Source organism: Grampus griseus, assembly GCF_964374135.1.
Source record: "Grampus griseus genome assembly, chromosome: 1".
NCBI classification, from domain to species: domain Eukaryota; kingdom Metazoa; phylum Chordata; class Mammalia; order Artiodactyla; family Delphinidae; genus Grampus; species Grampus griseus.
This window is the reverse complement of record NC_139017.1, coordinates 170,654,003-170,676,574: the sequence shown is the minus strand read 5'-3', so window position 1 is coordinate 170,676,574 and position 22,572 is coordinate 170,654,003. Positions and strand designations below refer to the sequence as shown.

The following is a 22,572-nucleotide window of genomic DNA, read 5'->3' as shown; positions in this document are numbered from 1 at the left end:
GCTCTGAATTCCAACATCACCACGCTGACCCTCAACATCTCGATGACAACAGAGCTGGGCATTCTTACCAGGACCTTCCTTTCTTAATATTTTATGGGGAAGAGGAGAGGGGCTACATGTTCCCCCAGACCTAAAAGGCAGAATTCATTTATTCATTCACACAACTCATATTTGTTGATAAGACAGCACATGCCAGGATCCTGGGATCCAGAAAGGGGTATAAGACACAGCCCCTGCCCTTGAGGTGCGCTTAGTCTGCTAACGGACTGTCATGTAAACGAATGAAGTGGTGACCCTGAGACAGCACGAGTCCTTCCCTCGTGTAGGCATGATGTTGGGACCTATCTCCATCTGGTCCCCTTCCCACTTCTTCCTCTCCAAAGGACACCAAGTGTGCAGGCAGTGAGTGTGCGTGCCTCCTTCTTAGAGGAGGTAGAAGTGTACACGAGAAAGAGACTACAAGCTCGCTAATAACCCCTTCACTTGCAGAGACTTCATAGCCTGTACCCAGGGGTAGCAACTCCAAGAGTGAGTGGGCCTGCCACAAGCCCACACCGCGTCACTAGACGTGTGGTGTCAGGAAAGCACCAAGTTCTAGTTCCAATTTTGCTATCGGCTTCTCTCACTCCCATCTGCAAACAGGGTGGTGGCAGCAGGACCGCAAACAGCCGGCATGTGTTTTAGTTGCCCACAGGGTTAAAGAGTAACTCTGATTTAGCTGTCAACTTTTCAAGACCTGGCGATCGACATCCTGGTTTCTTTTGAAAAAGACAAATGTCTGGCAACACGGTAGCAGTGAGCCCCTCTAGGCAGAGCACTCCAGGGCCTTGGTCCTCTCTGCGCCCTTCATAGGTTCTCACTACCCACCTGGCCCCGATAGGATGGGTGTCCAACCCTTGGACAGATGGTTCTCAAGTTCCTTTCCAGAAGACGCTGAATGTTCTGCATGATCCCATGCTGTGCCCCCCATCCCCTCTGCCCCTAAGCCCCACTTCCTGACAAACATCTTTGCAACAAAATTCCTCAAGTCAAGACAATGAACAGGGACTAATGACCAGTTTCTCACGATCTTCTATGGACTGCAGATACTGCTTCTTGCCTTCCTGGGATTCATCCTTCTTCTTTAAATAAGGCTCAATGGACTTGTACTGGGCATAGAAGTTGCTCAAATCCTGAGGTTAAGAGGAAGAAGAAGAAATGGGTCAGATTCCACCACCACTCCTTAGCTTTCCTACTTATCCCATTTTTGGGACACCGCCCACTTTCCTGCCCTGTGACAGGCAGTAGTCAGACTCTCCTCCTTTGGCATTGATACATGCAAAGGTCACGAAAGGAGAAGTGGTCACATGTAAGCGTGGTTAGGGAATTTCTCCTTCACCCACTTGGGAAACTTTCCAATCCCACAGTCCTTTCTCCTCAGATGCCCTTGAGAACACCCAGTCAGGGAAAGGGAAGGTGGTCAAATATAGGGAGGTAGACATGAAAACACATAAGAATGGCTGCATTCCCAACTGGTATTTGCCACATGAACTCTTTGTTGTTATGGCCAAATTCTTCATTTCTGAAACTGTTCCAGGTCTAAAATTCTGTGCCCTGTTATTCCCAAACAATCCTCACCAAATGAGCTGCTGGATGACCTTCTAGGCCATTTATCTTCTGCCATTCAAATTCCTTAACTAAACTCAAGACAGGAAAAAACCCTGCCCTGAAGAACTGTAGCACAACACACATACCTCCTGCCCCCCTTAAAAAAAAAGAAGCAGGCGGGAGGTGCTGGGGTGGTGGGGAGACACACACACACACGGGCAGGAACTCACAGGAACAAGATCCTTTATCACATACATATGTGGAAGAGGGTAGATTTTGGAAACTTTGTTGAGGTTGATGTCAATCCTTCGGGTACAAGCGAGAGTGTTGCCTCCATTGATGTTCATGGCACAGGAGCCGCAGATGCCTGAGACACAGCACAGTTAACACTCCCCTACCCAGCTGGAGGCAGTCCAGCTGCAATTCTCCCTTCCCGACTGTCCTTACTCTACCAGCAGGAGTAGCACTGACATGGAATACACCTGTGCAGAGGTGCCCGCTGCCTTTTCTCCTTCCCATTCTTCTTAGAATGTAGATCTAACGGCTGTAGTTCCAAAAACCATGTTGTGAAACCAGGAGGCAACCCTGAGGTTGGAAGCTATCTGCTCAGGATGGCACTGGAACACAGACGAGCCTGGGGTGCTGCTGGCATCACGGAGGGCCCACACCAGTCCTAGTTCCTTGCTTCATGTATTTTGAGAGAAAAACCAGTTTTTTTTTTTTTTTTTAAGTCACTGTTATTTGAACTCAAACTCTATTTTTCTTAAGCTTTTTTTTTTTTGGCCGCACCACAAGGCTAGTGGGATCTTAGTTCCCTGACCAGGGATTGAATCCAGACCCACGGCAGTGAAAGCACAGAGTCCTAACCACTGGACCGCCAGGGAATTCCCTGGACTCAAACTCTTAACAGATATAACACCCCAAAATAAATCAACACTGTCTTGGTCATCTTAAAGTTGAAGCCTGGATACAGACTGTCCAGAGACAGATCTCATTCTATTGTCTCCACAAAGCCTACACTGGGGACATGAAACCCACAAAAGCTGCCTTAGCACTGACTTTTCAAGGAGGATGAGCTAATGTGAAACCAAACCAAAGTAAGCAAAATAAGGTGCTGACCAAGGACCCTGAAACGAGAATTTTCTTAGCCTGGACTCACTTCCTGTGTACGGAATTTCCTAGGTATTTCAGAGTTACAAATGACTACGCGCTCTAAGCCCCTGCTACCACTTCTTCTGAAGCTGTTTTTTCTTTTCTTTTTTTTTTTTTTTGGACTGAAGCTGTTTTTTGAAAGTAGTTAGGCCGGAGAAATGTGGTTACTTGTGAAACTTGGACTGGGTTATCAACTTTCTCTCCCCCTCCCGTTAATCTTAATAAAAGTATAATAGGACACAAGTATCCACTTAAGCAAATACTCCTACAGTTCCGCAAGAGGTCGAATATTATCAGCACATTTCTGTGAGCCTGGCATCCAGCAGAGCAGTGTGCTTTGATAAGAAATGGTATAAATACAATAATAATAAAAATCCAAGGAGACTTCTCTTAAAAAGGCTCCCCTGGAAATTCTCTTCACAAACTACAAGGGAAACAGAAGTAGCCACAATTAATATCATTCTGCCTCATTTTTTTTTTTGCCCACATGGGCCACACCTTGTGTTCTTGGCTCTGAAAGAGTTTTATGGGGAAGCTTACTGAAAAGCGTCTATTTCCTGTGTTGTCAGGACTTATGTGGGAAGGCTGGTACTTAATTACAGCAGAATGTTCCCTAAACAGCAGGATTCAGCCAAACTATCATACCCTTAGCATCTGCTACACTGAATCCAATCCTGTAAGATTAGCTGAATCAAAACAGATGTCTTAGAAGTAGGACTTTAAATGCTTGAGATGTACAGCAGAACACAGATAAAGAGCGATGGGCCAATAGCTATAACGACTTTTTCTTTTATGGAAGGTTATTTTAGGGAGAAAGTTCGATCACAGCCCTTGGTCTTGGCCCCAGCTGCCCTGTTTTGGTTTTATCCCAGGTTTTCCGAGCCCGGCCAGTAAGTGTATCACCTGAGAGTGTAATTCTGGAATCTGACAACTTTGGCTGAGTCCTGGCTCCCGACTCACCATCTCTGTGTCCTTTCAGAAGTCCCTTAACCTCCCTGGGCCTCAGTTTCTTCACATGTACGCTGAGTGTAAATGGTAACAGCACCTGTCTATCTCACGTGAAGTGCACAGAATGGAGTCTGCACAGTCTGTGTTCCACAGCCACCAGGATCAGTTAGCCGTCAGAGCACCCCCGTGTGATTCTTCCCACACCTGAGAACCATCTGAATGATTACTTAGGAGTTTACTTTAAATCAATTCATTTTACCTTAAAATTATATTTAAAAATCAGTTCTATCACTGTTACACTGTCATTAGTAATTATATTTTTCTAGTACATAAAATCGATACATAGCTATTAAAGAATGTTGGTATGCACACTGCCTGGAATCAGCAGCACACTGTAGGAATCGCTGTTTACATCCAGAACATTCCTACTGACCACCTGCTCTGTGCACGTGTAATGCTGGGAGCTGGAAGGGGACGCATGTCCCCCTTGTTGGACAAGTGTTAAGTGTGCACGAGCACCAGCTAGAAATTCCCCACTACTCCCCTAAAGAAGAGCTCTGCGGTGACCAGCTAGCATATCTGAGCTGGTCCTTGAAGGATGCAGCGGCTCACAGGGACTGCCAGAAGCAGTAACCATGCAAGTGAAAGCTCCTGAAGGGAAGCAGACTTAGAAACCAGAACTTATACCACAGTTCAAATTTCCAACACTTCTGCCTAAGAAAAGGAAGTGTGACTTGTGGCAAGGTCACCTGGCAGAGCGCTGCAGCCATTCTCCAGGTATCCCCTGGTATCAGTTCTGGCCAGCCCAGGCTTCTTTTGGGAAACAGAACAAAAGTGTCCAAGCCTAACAACAGGGAAGGAAATGCTTACCTTCTCTGCACGATCTTCGGAAGGTCAAGGTAGAATCAATTTCATTCTTAATTTTGATTAAAGCATCCAACACCATAGGACCACAGCTGACCAAAAAAAAAAAAAGAAAAAAACTCACAAAAATAAAAGACCCAGTTGTACTTATGTGAAGTTCAATCTCCCTACACTTTATCAAAATATGATCTGAGACAGCTGCATATATTAGCTGCTCTTCTTATCCATGGCCTTCTCAGGTCACATTCAGAATTTTTTCCATAGTTTTATTTTTGCACATTCTTAAACATTTTAAGTACAGCAGAATTCTTACACATTTTAAGTGCCACACTGCAAATACATTTCTAGGAAATGGAAAGCTAAAGAAGAAGAGAAATATTTAGCTTAGGAGACAACTTCCATATACTGGCAGTTTTTATTTTTTCTTCTAAAGCTCACTGAAAAGTTTTCCAAAATAATTTATTTCAAATTTTAGTTTTATTTTTTTGGACAAAAATAGTAAGTAGCTTTATATGGTTAGTTAACAGCTTCCTATCTACAAAGCACAGAGAGCAACGCCCACATCTCACAGGACTGCTGCAGGTGAATTAACATAGAGGAAAATGAAACACTCAGAGCAGTGTCTGCCACAGACATTTGGTCTCACTATGATTATCATCATGCAGAGACTGTGACTCTATGGAAATGGCTTATTCTCTCTGAGCCTCAGTCTCTTTATCTGTAAAATGGAATTATTATTTGTATCACAGGATTATTATGAAGATGAAATAAAAACATACAACAACAAGGTCCTACTGTATAGCACAGTGAACTATATTCAATATCCTGTGATAAACTATAACGAAAAAAAATATGAAAAAGAATACATGTATGTTTAACAGAATATATGTATGTATAACTGAGTCACTTTGCTGTACAGAAATTAACACAACACTGTAAATCAACTATACTTCAATAAAATTAAAAAACAAAACAAAACGTGCAATTGTTATAGCACCTGGCACAGAGAAGCGCTCAGCAAATCTACTTCCTGGTTGCCACTGCTACCTGCGCTCCTCTCAGTAATTTTCTATGAATGGGATTTAAAAAAATATGCGACCCCCCCCCTCCAATTTCCTTTCTTTGTCTCTATTTCTTTTTTCCCCTCAGCTTTGAGATTACTGACAAATAATAGTGTGTAAATTTAAAGTGTATAACATGGTAATTTGATATATAGTGAAATGATTACCATAATAAGGTTGATTAACATACCTGCATTATCTGTACGTATTTCTACCAACAATATGCTATACCTTTTTCACTGTACCTCTGCTAACACTGGGAATTGTAACCTTTAAAAACCTCTGCTATTCTGAGAACGGAGAAGCTATTACTGTCAGTGTTTTAATTTGAGATCTCTGAATACTACAGTGATTGAATATCTGTCATAAATTCACTGAGCTTTCCTCACTTACCAATTATTTACTGAAAGCCTGCTCTGTACCAGGTTCTGTTCTAAGTGCTAGAGATACACCAGAGGACAAAACAGATGCAAATTCCTGCCCGCACAGAGCGTTCATTCTAGTGGACTAATTCTATAGACTCAGTCTGTCCATGTTCTTTGCCTCTTTGTTTACTGAAGTCTGGGGATTTTTTTTTTTTTTCTTTTAAAGATCTGAGCCTACCATCTTCTAAAACAAAAACTCTTCTGTTTTTCTGTACTACTAACTCCCAATACTTCACTTCTGGTCACCAAATGTGTGGGTGTCTTTCCCATGCCAAGCAATTCTGCAACACCAAGTGGGTGTCCCACAGTGTAACTCAATTCTGCCACTATCAATCGGAGTGGCTCACAGAATTAAAAAAAAAAAGTTTACTGACTAGATTACTGGTTTATTATAAAAGGATCAACCCTGCAACAGCCAAATGGAAGAGACACACAGGGCAAGGTATGTGGGAAGGGGAGGAGAGCTTCCATACCCTCTCCTGCAGGCCACTCTCCCAGCACCTCCTGGAGTTTACCAACCCAAGCTCTCTGAACCGTGTACTTCAAGGATTTTTATGAAGGCTTAATTACGTAGGGATGATTGACTATACCACTGGTCTCTGGTAACTGATTCAACTTCTACCCCCTCTCCCCTCCTGGGAGGTCAGGGGATGGGGCTGAAAGTTCCAGCTCTCTAATCACATGGTTGGATTCCCTAGCAACCAGCCCCCATCCAGTGGTTATCTAGGGGCTTTTTAAGAAATCATCGCATTAATATAAACTCAGGTGTGGTTGAAAGGGGCTTGTTATGAATAACAAAAGATACCCATTTCACCTTTATTATTTTCTGAAGCTATTTCAGGAACTGGGAACGAAAACAAAATATAACAAAAGATGACCCTATAGTTCTTATTCTTTAGGATTACAAGGGTTTTAGAAGACAGAACAAGACCAAATATATACCACAGCATCACACATCTAATACATCTGTTGCTAATCTTGCTCCCGCCCTCAACCAGCAAGTGGCTATCTGACTTCTGATTTTGGTAATCAAAATTTTTTTTTCACTTTTATTTTTTCTTTGAAGGCCGCTCCACGCAGCATGTGGGATCCTAGTTCCCCGACCAGGGATCAAACCCACGCTGCCTGCACTGGCAGCGCAGAGTCTTAACCACTGGCCCCCCAGGGAAACCCCCAGTAATCAAAATTTTCAAACACACATAAAATTTAAATGTTTACATTGTTAAAAACTGACCACTTTTCCCCTTATGATACTATCCTCTTTTAAGTCTAAAAGACCACACTCCTTCCTGAGGTTTGATGAATATTTTGAATTTTCTTCCATTTTAAAATTATTTCCCCCAAGTTGCAAAAATTGCTAATCAACTGCCCCAAATCACTGACTGACTAAACCCTCTTTTGCTTCTGATTTGTGATGCTCCCCCTCCAACCGCCCCATTCTATACTAGAATTTTATATATAATGTAGTCTATTTTGGAACTCTTTTTTTTTTTCTTTTTTTTGGCCACGCCACGTGGCTTGCAGGATCTTTAGGGGAAAAATCCCCTGACCAGGGATTGAACATGGGCCCTCGACAGTGAAATCATGGAGTCCTAACCACTGGACTGGCAGGGAATTCCCTAGAACTTTTTTTATTCTAATGATCTGTCTATTCTTGTCCTGGCATGTTTTAAATTATGTACATCAATTCTATTTATTCGTTTTCTTTAAGTTACAAAAGTTAGTATTTGCATTTTATAAAAATTTCAAATATAAATAGCTAAAAAGCTAAAGCTCTTCCCTTAACCTGTCTCATGCTAAATTTCATAATAGGTAGGCAATATTAAGAGTTTGGTATAAATTTTCTCAGACTTAAAAAAATGCAATATATATATGATAGTATCTTGCTTTTTTCATTCAAAACAACTCGGCCAAGGGACTGTAATTACGTAACCATTTTCCTATGGAAGAACCATTTTCCTATGGAAGAACACTTAAAATCCTTCCCTGTTACACACAATGCTGCAAATAACATTTTGGTACATAGAAATCGCTTGTTCTGGCTATTCTTTGCCCCTTGCATTTCCATATGAATTTTAGGATCAGCTCGTCAATTTCTGCAAAAAAAGGCTGCTGGGGTTTGAGAGTGATTACAGTGAATCTGTATATAAACTTGGGGGTGCACTGCCACCTTAAAAATATTAAGTCTTCCAACCCAGAAACATGAAATATCTTTCCATTTATTTAGGTCTTTGTTAGTTTCTTTCAACAATGTTCTATAGTTTTCAGTCTTGCATTCCTTTTGCCAAGTTTGTTCCTAAGTATTTTATTCTTTTTGATGTTACTGTAAATGGAATCATTTTCTTATTTTAGGATTGTTCATTGCTGGTGTACAGAAATAAAATTGATTTTTATATACTTATCTTGTATCCTACAACTTTGCTGAACTAATTTATTGATTCTAATAATTTTTTGGTGTGAATTTGTTAGGATTTTCTATATACAAGGTCATGTGATCTGTGAAAAGAAAGAGTTTCCTTCTTACTTTCCAATTTCCTTTTCTTCCTTTTTGTTGCCTAATTTCCCTGGTTAAAACCTTAAAATTCTGAATGGTTGATGCTAGTATAAAAAAATTATTTTTGCATATTGACCTTGTATCCTGCAACCTTGCTAAATTTACTTAGTATGTTCTTGTAGTTTTGTAGATTCCTTGGATCCTTGGAATTTTATATGTAAACAATCAAGTTATTGGTGACTACAGACAATTTAATTCCCTCCTTTTCGATCTTCATGTCTTTTCTTTCATTTGCCTTTAATGCACTAGTTAGAATGTACAGTAAAATGCTGAATAGAAGTGGAGAGTGGACATCTTTGTTTTGTTCCAGGTCTTATGGATAAAGCATTCAATATTTCACAATTAAGCATGTTGTTAGCTGTAGCTTTTTCCATACATACTCTTTTTTTTTAAAAAAAGATTCATTTTTATTTATTTACCTGTCTATCTGTCTATCTTGGCTGTGCCGGGTCTTAGCTGCGGCATGCATGCAGGATCTAGTTCCTTGGCCAGGGATTGAACCCAGGCCCCCTGCATTGGGAGCGTGGAGTCTTACCCACTGGACCTCCAGGGAAGTCCCTAGATACTCTTTATCTGGTTGAGGAAGTCTCCTTCTTTTTCAAATTTGCAGAGTTATGGCTTTTCTCCTTTATCCTTTATATGATGAATTACAATGATTGATTTTCCAGTGTTAAGCCAACTTCATATTCCTGAGATAAACTGAAACTTGGTCATTAAGGCATTATCCCTTTTTATAGATTGCTAGATTTGAATTGCTAAAATTTCTTGAGGATTTTTGTGTCTATGTTCACGACCTATACCAATTTGTAATTTTCGCTTCTGTAATGTCTTTGTTAGATTTTGGTATCAGGTTATGATGGCCTCATAAAATGAACTAGGAAATGAATATTCCTTGTTTATTTTCTGAAAGAATATTTGTGTTAGGTTTTTCTTAAATGTGTGATATGATTCACCAGTGAAGCCACCTGGGCCTGGAGTTTTCCGTGTGAAAATGTTTTTGATAACACATTTAATTTCTGTAACATAGAACTATTCATATTTTCTATTTCATCTTATGTCAATCTGGTAAATTGTATTTTTTCAAGGAATTTGTCCATTTCATCAATTACTGAATTTGCCATAAAGTTATTCATAATACTCTCGGTATCATTTTAATATCCATAGGCTCTCTTTCCATCTTGATACTGAGATTTTGTTTTCTCTTATTTTTCTCCAGTCTGGCTAGGAGATGATCAAATTTGTTTCCAAAAAAACCAACTTTTGGTTTCATTTTTTTCTACCAGCTGTCTTACCCCCAGCCCCCATCCTATTTGCTCTTATTTTTATTATTTCATTTTTCTACTTGCTTTTGGTTTACCTTGCTCTTACTTTTCTGCCTTCTTAGGGTAGAATCTTAGATCATTGATTCTAAACCTTTTTTCTTTTAATGTATGCATTTGAAGCTATAATTTTCCCCCTAAGCACTGTTTTAGATGCATCTTGCATATTTTGAAATGCTATATTTTTATTATCATTTAGTTCAATATCTTCTCTAATTTCCCTTGTGATTTCTGCTTTGATACCTAAAATATCTTGCTGTTACTGCTTTAAATTTTAATTCTACTGTGGTCAGAGATTATACCCTGTAAGATTCCAACTTTCTGAAATTTATTGAAATTTGTTTTATGGCCCAGTATCTTGGTGAATGTAGCATGTGCACTTAAAAAGAATGTGTATTTCATAATCACATTTATGATTGTTATGTCTTCCTGATAAAATGATCCCCTTATCATTATGAAATGTTCCCTCTTATTTCCAGTAGTGTTCATTGCCTTGTAGTCTACTTTATCTGATATTACCATAGCCACTCTTTTTTATGTTTAATGCAGATTGCATGTATATTGTTTTCCACTCTTTCACTTTCAACCTATCTGTGTCTTTATATTTAAAGTGCATTTGGGGGGACTTCCCTGGCAGTACAGTGGTTAAGACTCCACACTTCCACTGCTGGGGGTGAGGGTTCGATCCCTGGTCGGCGAACTAAGATCCTGCATGCCCCACAGTGTGGCCAAAAAAATTTTTAAAGTGCATTTTTTTGTAAATAGCATGTGGTTGGGCTTTGCTTCTTTACTTATTCTGACAATCTTTGCCATTTAATTGGAGTGTTTAGTCTCTTCATTTGATGTACTTACTTATTCTGACAATCTCTGCCATTTAATTGGAGTGTTTAGTCTCTTCATTTGATGTACTTACTTATTCTGACAATCTCTGCCATTTAATTGGAGTGTTTAGTCTCTTTTCATTTGATGTACTTATTGATATGGTTGGATTTGGGTCTATCATTTTACTATCTGTCCCAACACTTTCTCCCTGTTCTCTGTTTCCTGCCTTCTTTTAAGTAGTATTTTTAGATTAAGTAAATGTTTTCAGAATTCCATTTTGGTATACATATATTTAATTTATATATTCCAATTCCATTTTAGCTATATATCTCTCTGCATTAAAAAAAATGGTTACTCTAGAATTATATGTCCTTAACTTTTCAGTCTATTTAGAGTTAATATTGTACCATTTCATGTAACAACATTCCAACCTCTATGTATGTTATATTTTATGTAAGACAATGTTACAATTTTGTTCTGTTTTTTTTTTTTTTTTTTTGCGGTACGCGGGCCTCTCACTGCTGTGGCCCCTCCCGTTGCGGAGCACAAGCTCCGGACGCGCAGGCTCAGCGGCCATGGCTCACGGGCCCAGCCGCTCTGCGGCATGTGGGATCCTCCCGGACCGGGTCACGAACCCGCGTCCCCTGCATCGGCAGGCGGACTCTCAACCACTGCGCCACCAGGGAAGCCCCTGTTCTGTTTTTAAAACATGTTATTATTTATTTATTTAGGCTGCGCTGGGTCTTTTAGTTGCGGCATGTGGACTTCTTACTTGTGGCAGGCGAACTCTTAGTTGCGGCATGCCAACTCTTAGTTGCAGCATGCATGTGGGACCTAGTTCCCCGACCAGGGATCAAACTCGGGCCCTCTGGACTGGGAGCGTGGAGTCTTACCCAATGGACCATCAGGGAAGTCCCTATGATTTTGTTTTAAACAGTCATATCTATTTTAATAAAGTTAAGACAAAAAAATGGTTTTGTATTTATCATATATAGTGCCTTTTATTACTTTTCTAAGAGTTGAGTTTCCACCCGGCATTATTTTTCTTCAGCCTGAAAAACTTCCTTTTTCATGTGGCATAGGTCTCTGGCCCACCTGGTATTATTTTTCTTCAGCCTGAAAAACTTCCTCTTTCACGCAGTACAGGAAGCTATGACTCCTTTTACTTTTTGTTATCTGAAAATATCTTAATTTCATCTTCATCTTGAAGGATCTTTTTGCTGAATACAGAATTTCAGTTGACAGAGCTTTCCTTTTAGTAACTTAGAGAAGACATTCCACTGTCTTTTGGCTTCTGTAATTTCTGATGAGTAGTAAACAATCATTCATATCCCTGCATACAATGTGTTTTTCTCTCATAGCTTTCAAGATTTTGTTTATTTTTACCTTCAGTAATTTGATTATGATGTGCTTGGGTGGTTTTCTGTAATATCTACCCTGCTTGGAGTTCACTAAGATTAAAAAAAAAAATCTATCTATCTATTTACTTATTTATGGCTGCGTTAGGTCTTCGTTGCTCTGTGAGGGCTTTCTCTAGTTGCAGCGAGCGGGGGCTACTCTTCGTTGTGGTACATGGGCTTCTCATTGTGGTGGCTTCTCTTGTAGCAGAGCACAGGCTCTAGGCGTGCAGGCTTCAGTAGTTGTGGCACATGGGCTTAGTTGCTCCGCAGCATGTGGGATCTTCCTGGACCAGGGCTCGAACCCATGTCCCCTGCATTGGCAGGCGGATTCCTAACCACTGCACCACCAGGGAAGCCCTCACTAAGATTCTTGAATATGTAAATTATGTTTCTCACAAGTTTGAGAAATTCTTGGCCATTACCTTTTCAAATATATTTTTTGCCCATTCTCCCACCCCACTCCTTCTGGGACTCCCAATTACACGTGTGTTAGACCTTCTGATACTGTTTCATGGATCAATGAGGTTCTTTTTAAAAAATCTTTTTTTCCTTTTTGTCTTAAGAATAGACACTTCCTAGTAATTTACTTTCAGGTTCACCAAATCTTCCTACTGTCATTTCCAACCTGCTGTTAAGCCTATCCAGTGAATTTTCTATTTCAGATATTGTATTTTTCAGTTCCAGATTTTCCATTGGTCCTTTTTAATTATCAATAGTTTCTAACTCTCTGCTGAGATTTCCTATCCCATCATGAGCGTATCTCCCTTTATCTATGAACACAATTATAATTGCTTAAAATCCTTTCTGCTAGTTCCCACAACTGGGTTGCTTCAAGGCTGGTCTCCACTGATTGTCTTTTCACTTTTCACTGTTTCTTTGTATGATTAGTAATTTTGGGTTGTATGCTGGACCTTATGAGTAACATGCTGTAGTAACCCTGGACTGTATCACGCTTCTCAGAAGAGTGATTTTTTTTTTTTTTTTTACACCTTCAGAGAATGTTTCACTAGAGAATTTCAAAGCACTCCCCAGCGCCTCACTTTCTGTAACTGGACAAACACAACACAATTATGAAACTGGATGGCAACAAATCTCAAATGGGCTGAACCAAAGGTGGAAACTCAGGATTATTAGTGCTTCTAAAACCCACAATTTATCCTCATTGGAAAACACGCCCTATGCAACGTGAAAAGTAAATTTCATATAACACATGATTTTAAACCAGGCAGTCTCAGTGGTTAAAAATAAACAAATTCGTTCATATCTATCTTAGCATTTAATATACTCAAAAATGTGAATTATTTAATAAACAAGCTAAAACATGTTCACTGTTTTTGGATTTGAAAATGTGCTTTCAATTTGAAATCACACGTTCGATCTGTATCAGGAGACAAACCATCCTGCCTTATCAGGCCTGCATGTGGCAGAGTGAGCCCTGCCCCCTCACCACTCCACCCACCCCCACAAAGAAGAGTCCAACCACAGCACAGCCAATATAATGATTAGACGTATCAAATGTAAACATTATTTTCCCTTTAACGTATTCTCAAAATTTGGCCAAACTCAGTATTTAATACGAAAACCCAGCCTCACAGCAGTGATGCCTGTGGGACTATTTCTGGCATTCTCTTGCCTTATCAAATCACCCATAACAAAGACAGTCTAGAAAGAGGCCCGTTCCCTCTTTCAATTCAAAGGTTAGAACTGAAGTAAAGGCAGAGCAAGAGGAAACACACAAACACATCCTCAAACACACCCACACAAACTGCGGCAACTTCCACATCTGACATGACTGAATTTCATTCCAAGCAGGTTTTAATGATAGCTTTGCTATTTAGAAAATTCAAGTAAAATGCTCAAGTAAGGATGTTTCAATGCAAGAGGAAAACAGCGGCTACAACCTTAAAATTTTACTCCAAAATGGAATCAAGACCGACTCTGGCTGGTGGAGACCAGGTGGCAGGGACAGGCAGGTCCCATCCTCCCAAACCTGCACTGCTGAGAACCACAAGCTCCAGGAACTGCTAAGGGTGTCTGATCTCCACCATAAACTTAAGGTGTGATGATTTTCCCTTTTCCTCTGAGAGATCAGTTGGAGAGGACATGATGCAGGAATTACAGTTTTACGTTCTGGGTGAGAAAGTGCTACGCTGCACAGATTTGCTTAAAAAATTTGATTCTGGCAAGCTTCAGGTAAAAATCGTTTTTAAAGGGTCAATTTTTCATTTACATATAACCAATACATCTTATTTACATATACATGACCCAATTTTCATTCAGCTTTCTTCATATGAAGCCTACATTTTAACTGGTATGTAACCGTTATATACTGTCTTTATAGAAAGACTAAATATCCTCTTATTCACAAACAGTTCTGATGATAACAGTTTGTCTCCACATTGAGAACTGAATATAGTTAAAACCTCAATGAATAACAAAGATGAAGACCTAGAGTTAAATCTGTGGAGGGCTGCATCAGCTATTCAAGGAGAGAGCAGCTGCATCTAAACACAAAGCAAGGATGACTGAAGACATGGACGACTGCTTAACGCTGCTACAGACGTGAAATTCTTATACTGGATTCATTTTTTCTTTTCAAAAAACACTGATTTTTCTAGTGATGTTTAACTTTAAAAAGTTATCTTAGTTCTTTAACCCTCAAAGAACTGCTATATTTAGGCTGCTAACCAAAAAAATAATCAAGAGCATGTACCTTTGTCCATAGTCTCCAAGGGTTAAAGTGCAGGAACTGTCTATAACCTGGTATATAAGGCACCCTATTCCACTTTTTTCTTAAAAGAAGCCTTTCCTTTGGTCTCTTGCAGTTTTTCACTAGCCTGTCCTTTGTCTCCTCCAGCTTCTCTGTGAGGAGCTCTTTTGTCTCCTCCATCCTGTCTTGCGGATACTCCTTCACAGGAGGTGGCGTCGACATGTAGCCGTGGCTGCGCAGATACTTCACAGTGAAGGAGGTCCCCCCCAGGGTCACAGTGTACTGCGTAGGCATTGCAATCTTCAACAGGGCATATGCTGTTAGTGCATTTCCACTCTGGGAATTTTTCAGAATGTTTACTACGCTGTCAGGTAACCCAGTAAGTTCTAGAAAAGGAACGACATTCACTCCTTTTATGGCTGCATAATAAAACATTCCAAACCAAACACCGGAAGTTATTAGATGCACTGGAATCAAAACTTTCCCATATTATCTAAATGTTTTCTTTTTTTAAAAAATAAATTTATTTATTTTTATTTATTTTATTTTTGGCTGTGTTGGGTCTTTGTTGCTGTGTGCGGGCCTTCTCTAGTTGCAGTGAGAGAGGGCTACTCTTTGTTGCGGTGCACCGGCTTCTCATTGTGGTGGCTTCTCTTTGTTGCGGAGCATGGGCTCTAGGCGCACAGGCTTCAGTTGTTGTGGCACGTGGGCTCAGTAGTTATGGCTCGCGGGCTCTAGAGCACAGGCTTAGTAGTTGTGGCGCACGGGCTTAGTTGCTCCGCAGCATGTGGAATCTTCCCAGACCAGGGCTTGAAACTTTGTCCCCTGCATTGGCAGGCGGATTCTTAACCACTGTGCCACCAGGGAAGCCCTAAATGTTGTCTTAAATCGTTGGTAAGGACTAACTGATCTGTCTTGTAAAGGATCAGGTTCTTCCTTTTTTTGGAGGGAGTTCCTGGGGATGTAGCACTGGATGACAGAACCCTCTTGGGTAAGATATCCTGCTCCCACCGTTTATGGTGAAGGACCCCTGGTTGGCGTGTATGAGCAATGAATGGCTTCCTTTCCTTTGCAGCACACTGGGCAGCAGGTAAGTGCAGCCATCGTTTCCGAGGGCCCGGCACCCAAACCACTCTGGATTCCGACGTGTATAAAAGTAATGGCTCCTTTATGTTTTGACAGTGTCCCCAAAGACCAGCTTTACCTGGTTCCATGCATGTCCTACATGCCAGTCGGAACACAGTCTTTGGTACATTTCATTGCATTTTGAAGAACGGAGACTGATGGATGTCAGCTTCCATAGAGACTCAGGACCTGAGGCCGCTGCTGCCGCTCCTCGCTGTGCGGCTGCTCCGAGCCCCTCCACCGTCCCTCCAGTGACAAGCCGAGCGTGGGTCAGGGTGCTGGAAGCTGCGGACTCAGCTTCCGGCCCGCCCACCCGACACACCAGCTCCACCAGCCACCCGCTCGCACCCGCTTTTGCCGGTGCCCTCAGTACGGCCTGATTTTTTTTTTTTTTTTTTTTGCAGTACGCGGGCCTCTCACTGTTGTGGCCTCTCCCGTTGCGGAGCACAGGCTCCGGACGCACAGGCTCAGCGGCCATGGCTCACGGGCCCAGCCGCTCCGCGGCATGTGGGATCTTCCCGGACCAGGGCACGAACCCGTGTCCCCTGCATCAGCAGGCGGACTCTCAACCGCTGCGCCACCAGGGAAGCCCCTGATTTTTTTTTAAAGCAACAATTAGTATGGCTGAACTCAAGATCTGGGCACAGTTCATAAATAGAATTTGGGGCTCCCCCTCTGTACTTCTTTCCAGGATTTCCCCCTCATTTTCTGGTGCTATGGTAGCTTCCAAGTATATCATCTGGTTATTCAAGCTAGTGACCACACTAAGACTGTGGGGTTTTCTTGTCTTTGTTTTCAATAAATTTATTTTCGGCTGCATCGGGTCTTCGTTGCTTCGCGTGGTCTTTCTCTGGTTGTGGTGAGCGGGGGCTACTCTTCGTTGTGGTGCGCGGGCTACTCCTTGTTGCGGTGTGAGGGCTTCTCACTGCGGTGGCTTCTCTTGTTGTGGAGCACAGGCTCTAGGCGTGTGGGCTTCAGTAGTTGTAGCTCGCAGGCTCTAGAGCGTAGGCTCAGTAGTTATGGCGCACAGGCTTCGTTGCCCTGTGGCATGTGGGACCTTCCTGGAACAGGGCTCGAAACCATGTCCCCTGCATTGGCAGGCGGATTCTTAACCACTGCACCACCAGGGAAGTCCCTAGACTGTGATTTTTTTAAATCGAGTTTTAGCCCTTGCACTCCCACATCAACCGGGGCTTGCCCTCAGGTAAAAAAAACATGCAGGGGGCTTCCCTGGTGGCGCAGTGATTGAGAATCTGCCTGCCGATGCAGGGGATGAGGGTTCGAGCCCTGGTCTGGGAAGATCCCACATGCCGCGGAGCAACTAGGCCCGTGAGCCACAACTACTGAGCCTGTGCGTCTGGAGCCTGTGCTCCACAACAAGAGAGGCCGTGATAGTGAAAGGCCCGTGCACTGCGATGAAGAGTGGACCCCGCTTGCCGCAACTAGAGAAAGCCCTCGCACAGAAATGAAGACCCAACACAGCCAAAAATAAATAAATAAATATTAAAAAAAAAAAAACAAAACAAAACATGCAAAAACCGTTTATTTATCCAAGCAACACCCTATACTTCCAAGTGTCAACTCCCTTCCAGTGTCTGCCTGCTTTGGTCACTCTCCTGTGCCTTCAGGTCATTGCTTCTTATATTTATCTTATAAATCAGAGTGTACAGTTATTATTTGTTGAAGGGTTAGTATGAGGGAAACTATTCTGCCATTACTGGAAGTAAACGCAATCACTTTAAATTTTATCTTTAAGAACAGAGTTATGAATTTAACTCTTCCAGTTTTAATCACATTCTGTAGTTTTAATTTGCAATGTTTTTATTTTCTAAGTATCTGATAATAATATTTTTATTATTCCTTAATCAAGTAGTTATTTAAAAGAGTGCTTTAAATTTCCAAGTAATTAGGGTTTTTTTGTTCTTAATATGAATTTTTAGTTTTATTGTATTACGGTCAGAAAATGTGGCCTGTACAATTTCCCTTTCTTTGAATTTTATTAATAATTTTTGGTTGCTGAATATTTGATAATTTTGTCTGAGAAGAAGATTATATATCAATTAACTCTATCTTATTAAAAGAGTTTGTGTGTTGATAGAGTTTAAAAAAAGCATTTAAAGTACCTGTGGTTTTCAAACAATTTTTTTGGTGCCATAGAAGCTTTTGTTCAAAAGAAATACTTACTCATTTACAAATAAAACAGATCATAAAACAAAACAGCGCTGGTTCTACTTGGGAGGTGGAGATGTGGAGTGGTGGGAAGCTAGAGCCCAGCCCACTAGACTCTTCTTTCCTTTTGGCTACCTGTGGAGAGTCTTTAAAGATGGAAGAGGAGTGGTTCAGGACTGTAATGTGAAGGACTCAACGTGCTGTTGCTGGCTTTGAAGATGTGCACTATGAGCCAAGGAATAGTTTCTCTAAAAACTGGGAATGGCTCTCAGCTTTTAGCCAACAAGAAAACAGGGACCCCGGTCTTACAACCATAAGGAACTAAATTCTGCCAACAGCTCGAAGGAGCAGAAAACGGATTCTCTAGTCTCCAGAAAGGAACACAGCCTGCTGACACCTTGATTTTAGTCACGAAAACTTTACCAGACTTCTAACCTACAGAACTATAAGATAATAAATCTATGTTGTTTTAAGCCACTAAGTTTGCGGCAATTATTACGACAGAAACAGAAAACTAATACATAAGTATGGATCATTTTTAATATTTAAACTACACCCTATCTTGGCCTATCACCATTCCAGCCAAGTTTACACCGCTTATCACTGTTACAGAATACACAGGTCCATATACATAAATTAACATAAAAACACTGAGTATTTTTAAATTGCTAATGTGTTAATGACTTCAGATACTATGCATAATGCCATCTCTGTCAGTATTCCTAGAAACTGTTATGCTTTGATTTGCAGGAAGGAAACGAATTTTGTAAAAGTTGTTCTTCTTGGTATTATGTTTTTCAATCAGGTATCTACCTTGTTTTAAAAATAGATGATAAATTCCAGAGCCATTGGATAATCTGTTTTTAAACCTTCCAAGGATGGGAAAAGCATGTCCCTGAAATAGATCAAGAGCTCACCTTCATTTATCAAATACCTAGCTTTCAGAGAGATACTCACTTATTCAAATCAATTTCGTAAGTTTGCATATGAGGTTTATCTCCAGTCTTGTCTGGGTCCCATCGATAGATGGCAAATTTCTTGATTCGGGGAGCTGTGGCTGCAGCTGTCTGGGCCCCACGGCAGGCCTGAAATTTAAAAAGTTCACAAGAAGGAAAAAAAAATCATTAAAAATGCAAGATAAGTCCTTCATTTAGTTGCCACTATAAACTGCAATACTGGATACAAACCCACACATTACTGTCACAGTCTTGGAATAGGCAGTCATCCAATATCCAACACACAATACTAAGTACCTGTAATATGCCAGACATGGTGCTGGGGGCTGGTGAAATGGTGCTTAATAAAACAGACATAGCCTTTGCCCTTATAGAATCTACTTTGTAGTGAACAAGAAATGAAATATTCACAATAAAGTGTAGAGAGGGAAGAATGCAGCAGAGACTTGCACTAGTCTAAGTGGTCGGGGAAGGCTCTATAAATGATACTTAAGCTGAGGCTTGATGTATAGGGATGAAGGGGAAGGAGAACAGGGTGTTATAAACCTAGGAACAACACATGTAGAGGCCCGGGTGGGGGAGAGCACAGGCACCTGTGAGGACAGAGAGAAGTCCACTGTAAAGCAGGGTGACTTGACAAGGGATGGAAGAGCGGCAGACTCAAGGAAGTTAAGAAAGACTTGTAAGTTTTCATTTTATCCTAAGAGCAATAAGAAGCTAATAAAAATGTATCAGGTGGGTGACACAATCATTTTTCTTTTTGAGAAGAACATCACTGGCTTACAAAGGAAGAATTGTCACATGACATCTGGGGAAACCAGTTAGAAAGCCACTGCAGTTGTCAAAATGAGATGCTGGTGTTTTTAGATTAGGTGTCTTAGTCTGGGCCATTGTAAAAAAATCCAAAGACTGGGTGGTTTAAACAACAATCATTTACTTCTCACAGTTTTGGAGGCTGGGAAGCCCAAAATCAAGGTGTCAGCAGATCTGATGTCTAGTGAGGACCTTCTTGGTTTGCAGAGAGCTACATTCTTGCTCTATCTTCGCATGTTGGAAAGGGATCTCATGTCTTTTCCTCTTTTTATAAAGGCATTAATCCCATCATACAGGTCCTACCCTCATGATCTAATTTAACCCTAATTCCCTCTCATAGGCCCCATTTTCAAATACCACCACAGTGGGGATTAGGGCTTCCACATATGAATTTTGGAGGAACACAAACATTCCATCCATAGCATTATGGCAGGAAACAAGATAAAGAATATTGTATCTTAAAATAAATTTAGGGAACTAACAAACAGCTGAGACCTGCTCTCTCTGATGATTCTGTTCCATCTCCTGGGCACTTACAGTCCCTGCCAGTGGGTTTCACACAGCGAGCCAAGGAATCCTAGAGTGCCACCCAAGGGCTGCCGGGATAGGATAAGGTTAAGAGGGTAGGCCTGACTTCCCTCACTCCTTCAGCCAGAACAGCCTCCCCATAAAAACATATTTGCAAAAAGGGTGCTGTTGCTCAAAAAAAGTTTTATATTTAAGTTTATACTCATTAAAAAAAACACTATTATTGCCTGGCACCAAATTAAATGCTTTATATTAATTACTCCATTGAATCTTCATTTTAAAGATGAGAAAAATGAGGCTCTGAGATCAAGTGATGGGCCCATGATTACAGAGCTGGTGAGTGGAGCCAGGATTGGAACCCAGGTCTGTCTGTCTGGCTCCAGAACCCATGTTCCTAAACACTGTACTATTCATTTGTGAACATTCTCAGGTCTCTTCTTGGTGCCGTTTTCTTCTCTTTACGTCTTAACTCCTTAAGGGCAGGTGTATTAGTTCGGGTTCTCCAGAGAAACAGAACCAATGGTGTATACATATATATACACATATAGGAAAAGAGATTTATTATAAGGAATTGGCTCACGTGATTACAGGGGTAACAAGTCTCAAGATCTGCAGGTGGCAAGCTGGAGAGCCAATGGTATAGTTCTAGTCCAAAGGCCAGCAGGCTCAAGACCCAGGAAGAGTCGTTATTTCAAGTCCAAAGGCAAGAAAAAAAATCAGTGTCTTAGTTTGAAAGCAGTCAGGCAGGAGGAACTTCCTCTTATTCGAAGGAGGGTCAGCCTTTTGTTCTACTGAGGCCTTCAGTTGATTGGATAAGGGAGGGTAATGTGCATTACTCAGTCTATCAATTTTTTAAATTTAATTAAAAATTTTTAATACAATTTTATTTTTTTACTTTATTTTCTGGTTGCGCTGTGTGGCTTGTGGGATCTTAGTTCCCCGACTAGGGATTGAATGCCGGTCCTCGGCAGTGAAAGCGCGGAGTCCTAACAACTTACTGTATACAGTAGGTCCCCTACATAAGAACCTTCAAGTTACAAACTTTCAAACGTGCGAACGTGCATCTGGTTCCAGCAAGGAACCATCTCCCACCTCCTCTCCCTCCTCCCGTCAGTAATTCTTCTTGTCTGTTCACTCGATGCCAGCCCCTGTACACCAGCTGTTATACTGTACTATTGTACTTTTAAGGTACTGTACTGTAAGATTAAAAATGTCTTCATCTTTTGTGTTTGTTTTTTATGTATTATTTGTGTGAAAAGTATTACAAACCTATTACAGTACAATATAGCCGATTGTGTTAGTTGGGTACCTAGGCTAACTTTGTTGGACTTACGAACAAACCGGACTTACGAACGCGCTCTCGAACGGAACTTGTTCGTATGTAAGGGACTTAACTGTAATGCTAAGCTGCCCCCATCCCATAGTTCTTGAAGCCCTTTTGCATTTAGGCAGATGAAACAAGGTCTCAACAAGTCCTGCTGAGCTTCCACTATGGTGATGAGGGATCCTGCCAGTCCAAAGAGCATTTATAAGTTGAAGATAGAAATATTCAGATGGTATTCCAGGCCAGCTATTTCTCTTATACACTGTTAAAGAAAGTAAAAACTCTTAAGGTTAACTGAGTAATTACAAGAAATGCAATGGAGTTTATTACTTGCTGGCAAAAACCGCCCCAAATTAAGTGAAGCTGAAAATATCAGCTCTCAGCATAAAAGAAGAGAATATATGAAGAAAATGAAAGTGAAGGTGAGGATGAAAGCTGTATTTTATCTTATCACCAAGCTGGCTAAGATCCTTAATAAAAGGAAAGTCATTTCTGCAAATGAACACTCTTCACTAGGGGCTCCAATGTGAAATGACAGGAACGTTTGGCTAATGCCACCTTGTGGTGTTTAAGAGGAAGTGGAGGAAGTGAAAAGATTCCTGAAGACATTATTATTATTTTTTTTTGGCCGCGCTGCATGGCTTTCGGGATCTTAGTTGCCCGGAACCTGCAACCTCGGCAGTGAAAGCGTGGAGTCCTAATCACTGGACCACCAGGGAATTTCCTCTTGAAGATATTAGCTCCAGCCGCTTTCGCTTGCTTAACACACCCCCTTTTTTGTTTTTGTTAGATTTAATGAGGTATATTCATTACAA

At 41.0% G+C, this 22,572-nt stretch overlaps 1 protein-coding gene and 1 pseudogene across 2 annotated transcripts in view; both read right to left on the bottom strand.

The window, feature by feature from the left end:
* SDHB (succinate dehydrogenase complex iron sulfur subunit B) overlaps positions 1–22,572 on the bottom strand; it is a 35,031-nt gene that overhangs the window by 5,641 nt on the left and 6,818 nt on the right. Inside the window, exons 2-5 of the mRNA XM_082664708.1 lie at positions 19,094–19,221; positions 4,558–4,643; positions 1,818–1,954; positions 1,056–1,172 (exon numbers count right to left, since the gene is read on the bottom strand). Of these exons, the coding sequence (XP_082520834.1) occupies positions 1,056–1,172; positions 1,818–1,954; positions 4,558–4,643; positions 19,094–19,221 (468 nt within the window). The remainder of the gene's footprint in view (positions 1–1,055; positions 1,173–1,817; positions 1,955–4,557; positions 4,644–19,093; positions 19,222–22,572) is intronic.
* Positions 14,910–16,092, bottom strand: LOC309825657 (protein FAM210A-like; annotated as a pseudogene). The gene is made up of 2 exons: positions 15,713–16,092; positions 14,910–15,335 (listed from the first exon to the last, which is right to left on the bottom strand). The product of its transcript is annotated as a protein FAM210A-like (transcript).